This window comes from Plectropomus leopardus, chromosome 3, assembly GCF_008729295.1.
Source record: "Plectropomus leopardus isolate mb chromosome 3, YSFRI_Pleo_2.0, whole genome shotgun sequence".
NCBI classification, from domain to species: Eukaryota; Metazoa; Chordata; class Actinopteri; order Perciformes; family Serranidae; genus Plectropomus; species Plectropomus leopardus.
The window spans coordinates 4,647,295-4,652,066 of record NC_056465.1 but is presented as its reverse complement, the minus strand read 5'-3'; the positions used below and the strand labels follow the sequence as shown (position 1 = coordinate 4,652,066).

General features: G+C 39.8%; 1 protein-coding gene across 1 annotated transcript; it reads left to right on the top strand.

The window, feature by feature from the left end:
• Window positions 1-440: 440 nt before the first annotated feature.
• LOC121962926 (interferon-induced protein with tetratricopeptide repeats 1-like) lies at window positions 441-4,766 on the top strand. Its single transcript, XM_042513253.1, has 2 exons — window positions 441-525; window positions 1,195-4,766. The coding sequence occupies exons 1-2, from the start codon at window positions 518-520 to the stop codon at window positions 2,501-2,503; spliced, it is 1,317 nt and encodes a 438-aa protein (XP_042369187.1). The 5' UTR covers window positions 441-517; the 3' UTR covers window positions 2,504-4,766.
• The last annotated feature ends 6 nt before the right edge of the window (window positions 4,767-4,772 follow it).

The window sequence follows — 4,772 nt, the reverse complement described above, 5'->3', positions numbered from 1 at the left end:
TTTTCTGTAAGGCTCAGTAGTGCCCTCAACTGGATGATAATAAATTACCACAGTCGCCATTTATTTTTCATATTGCTCAATTTGATTATCGGGGTGGATGAAGTGCCACACTTGAGTCAGAATACAGATATCTAACCAGAACGTGACTCTAGTAGGATATTATATATATATATATATATATATATATATATATATATATATATATATATATATATATAATATACTTCTTCTACTATAGCAGGGGCTTCACTTCACTGTTGACTCTGGACGCCATTGCCAAGACTTGAATGACTACATCAAAACTAAAAAAGACAAGATCATCTGAGCTCCCTGCACGTGTTGACATGTGCTTGTTCAGTTGGAAGGACGAGTCCAAATCCAGCACTCAACATGACATCATTTATAACGCCATTCAAGTTGATCATTACTGGTTTTATGGTGCTGCACCCACAGCAGTGGGTACTTAGTGTAGAGAGCAGAAACCAGGGAGCCATATTTAACAAACTGCAACAGCCGCATGATGAGGTGAGTGTCTGCTTCTACCTGTCATATCTGCATTCAGTAATGTTGTTAATATGTGAAACATTATGGACCCAAAGTTACAGGTTGGATTTTGCCAACCATGCTTTGTATTTCCCTCTTCTTTCCTTGCTTTATGTTCCTCATGTCATTTAGTCCTTTGTTTTGTTTTAAGTTTCTTTGTGGATTTCTTTTTCCTTTTTCCATTCTTCTGTCCCTTTCAGTCGTTTCTTCAGTTCCCCCCTCCCCCCTCCCTTCTTTCTTCTTTTCCATCTTGTTTGTGTTGCTTCTTTATTACCTAATTATCTTCAGTTCTTACCTCCATTTTCACCTCTCCTGTGCTCCCCTCCTTCCTTTCTGCCATATTTCCCTTTCCCCTTTCTGAAACATTTGTGCTTCATTCTTTCCTTTCTCCCTTCTCTTCCAGTTATTGTCCCTTACTGTTTCTTCATCTTGACTACCTCTTAGTCCTCGTTTCATTTTCATTCTTACCTAAATCCTTTCTTTCTTCATCCGCTCCGCTCCTTCCCTTTTTTGCTCCTTCCTTTTTCCTTTCTTCTCACTGATTCATGATTGACTTATCCTTTTGTCTTTCTTTCTGTCTTTCTCTTGTTTATTCTTATTTCTTCCATTCCCTAACCTTTCCTAGCATTTGTTATTTTTATTCTCCATCAGTGCTGCTCAGAGTCCAACAACACTGGAGTCCAAACTGGAGGCCCTGGAGTGCCACTTCACCTGGGATCTGGATCCAAGCAGGTCTAAACTTCTCCGCCTCAGGGACAAGCTGGAGGACATCGGCACTGAGGAGGGATACAGCTGGCTGGGTCACATTTACAACCTGCAGGGGTTCATCCACTACCAACTGGGGCTCAGCAATGATGCCCAGCGTTTCTTCAGTAGGGCTGCAGAGGCCTTCCGCCAGATCAGGAACACGGTCTCAGATGAGGGTCCCTGGTTGGTGGTGAACCATGGGAACCTGGCTTGGCTGCACTACTACAGAGGTGAACGCGCAGAGAGTCAAGCTTACCTGTCAAAGGTCGACGCCCTGATGAATGAATACCCATCTCCATCCCAGGAAGAACTCCATCCAGAGATCTGTGCTGAAAAAGCCTGGACCCTGATGAAGTTCACAGACAAAAAGCTGCTGGCTTCAAATTACTTTCAGAGAGCCATCAGGATGCAACCGGATTTGGTGGAGTGGCACACCAGTCATGTTATTGGGTTAGAAAACGCTCTTCGGCACAGCGACAAAAAGCTGGGGACTGACATCTTGGAGAAAATGAAAATCGCTAAGGAACATGATCCAGAGAACATGTACCTTGCTGCTTTGTACCTTGAGCAATGTGCTAAAAAAAGGAAAAAAATTGAAAATGATGCTCGTGAGTTGGCCAGAAGGGTTTTAAGAAAGCCCATCAGCAGCTACAGTGGCCTCAAACCACTACTGAGGCTCTACAGAATCCACATATCTAGTGATGAGGCCATTGACTTGGCAGAGGAGATTCTGGGAAGACATCCAGATGAGCGTTATCTGAAGAGGTGTGCTGCAATCTGTTACAAGAAGAAGATCTTCTTACACAGGAACAGTCCCCTGGAGCACAGCATGATCAACAGAGCGATCAGTCTCTATCGTGAAGTGATCTCTCTTTACCCTCTTTCTTCACTCAAGAGAAAAATATCTCTCGCAAACATATACGCACACTCCAACCAACAAGATAAAGCCGACCAGATATACAAGGAACTGCTGGAAAGTGATCTGGATGTTGAAGGGGAGCAGATACTTTACAACCAGTATGCTAAATATTTGCACTCCATTCGAAAGGAGAGCTACAAGTCAATAGAATATCACATGAGGGCAGCAGCTATACCGCAACAATCTTCCTATCATAGAAACAGCATATGGACTCTGGAGAGGATTAGAGAAAGAAACAGGAATCGAATGTGTGGGGAGATAGAGGAGTTTCTGAATGAGCTAAGCCTGAAATAAAGAGGGAACATTTACTGCACTGTCCAACAGAGTCTAAATCCAGAGAAATAATTATTAATAACCTTCTTTGTAGGTTCATCATTACAGTAGAGACTCCTTTCACAATATGATGCTGTTTTTACAATAATTTGATCCATTGTTATCTTAAAAATATTGATTATGGCATCTTAAAAGGTGGATACTCAGGTCATTTGAAATCTTTAAGCCAAAGTGGACACGTGTCCAAGGCCATCACAAGAAAAGGGATGGACGGAAAATCCAAAAACATATTGTGCACAGCCACAGCTATCAATAGTGTGGAGGGGGAAAAAATTGTGGAATCCAAGAAAGTAGCCAAACACAGCAGATGTTGTTTTGTCCCCTTTTTTATTAAAAGGTTCTTTTCTTTTACCCCAAAACATTTTTAATAAAGAGAACATGCATAAAAATACAGCTGGTCTTTGTCCAACAACAACAACTTGCACTGATGTCCACACTCCCTTAAATATGTACATACATGAGACGTGGTTCCTAAAACCGCACACGCACTAAGAAAGACACTACAGTAAGTTTGATCTTTGACCTGTTGGGATTGACAAAAAAAAATCTTGATTGTTTTACACCTGATTTGACAACATATAAGTTGTTCACTTTGGTTGATGTTATTGCTTAATAAATATAACATTACAGTGCTCTTTTATGCTGTTTCTTTGCCTTTTTTCCCCCTACATTGTATATAAAACTCTGATTTATGTTAAGCCAAAAATGACTGGGTCAGTAAAACTGTTTCAAATTGATTGTCACCAAACTGCATGTATTCAACCAAAATTAAGTTTGTTTAAATCAATTCTGCTTCAGAACCAAAAGAAATGACATGGCACTTCAATATCCAGGCTGAAAACATCAACAAAAAGCAACCACAAATGCTATTATTGCACAGTAACCCAAAAATTGCATATTTCAGTAAAAGTATCCAGGGGGCAGTAAAGCCACAGTTCATGCACAAAAAGAAACAACCTATTATACAGAAAAATCAAGAAAAACTGAAACCAAGATGTAAAATTTGGAGTAGCCAGTGTCAAACGCCAAATTACAGAACAAAATTGCTTGCACAGTGAGCGTCACAAATCCTGCAGAAGTTTTGAAGAAGATATCCTTACATACAGATGTTTCTCCACACACGATTGTCATGTTAAGGGGAATTTAAACATAAAGACATTCATAAATTTAGCAAAAAATAAAAACACCTAAAAGATATATATTTAAAAAAGGAAAAAAAAAGTGGTCCATTTTTTCTGTTTACAAAAATGAAATCTTTCTTGGACCATGCACTATAAAATTTATTTCTTTTATCGGAAAAATTACTGAAGGCATCACACAAACTGCTGAGCAGCTCCATGAGTGCAGTTTGTAACATATGCTTGTTTTTATGAACACTGGTGCACATCACATCAGCTTCATCAGAAGGCCCTCTAACACTGCAAGTTAGTGTTTCAGCAGGAAAAAATTGGGTTGGACCCATATTTTAATTTTAACATTTTAAGAGAACTGACTCCATATTTAACAGTAATACTTTGGAGTTTGTGGATGATGAGCAAAAATTCTTAAATTGGTGTTCTTTCTGTGAGTAAATGCAAGAGAACATCATCTACCAGCTACTGGAACAATCTTCCTAATGGTAGCTCGATAGTATTTTCCATGTTTTCAGTAGTTGGCCATTTTTATGACAATTTTTGCACAATTAGGACAAAACAAAGAAATATCTACTGTACCACCAGAGAGTATGGCTTTGTTTCCACGAGCTGCTTAAACCACATGCATCTATTCTACACGCTGACTACAAACATGAGCCTCAACAGAGGCTGAGAGGAAGCACTTTGCAGTTTGGTTTTGGCTTTTTCAAAGCCCCTTTCCTGCTGGCATCACGTGGATTTTTGTTTCTTGAATCCCTGCTTAAGTACGGGGCTGAAGTCGGCTTCAGATTGGGAGCTCATGATTTACGAGTTAAGGGAGATCATTTCCTCTTTTGTCGTTGTTATGATTGTCAAACACAGACCCAATCCCAATTTTCACCCTTGGCCTTACGCCTAGTTTTGGAGTGCCCTCCACTGAGTGGTGGTCCTTTAAAACAGCCGAGGGATTGGGCTTAACCTTAACCTTAACCTAGGAAATGGGATGCCATTCGTTATGCCATTAGTAATGACGCAATGACGTATATGTAAGTTAGCAGTTAGCTAAAAGTAACTAGTAGTAGTAACTGAAACAGTTAAAATAGCATTAGTTAGCTAAC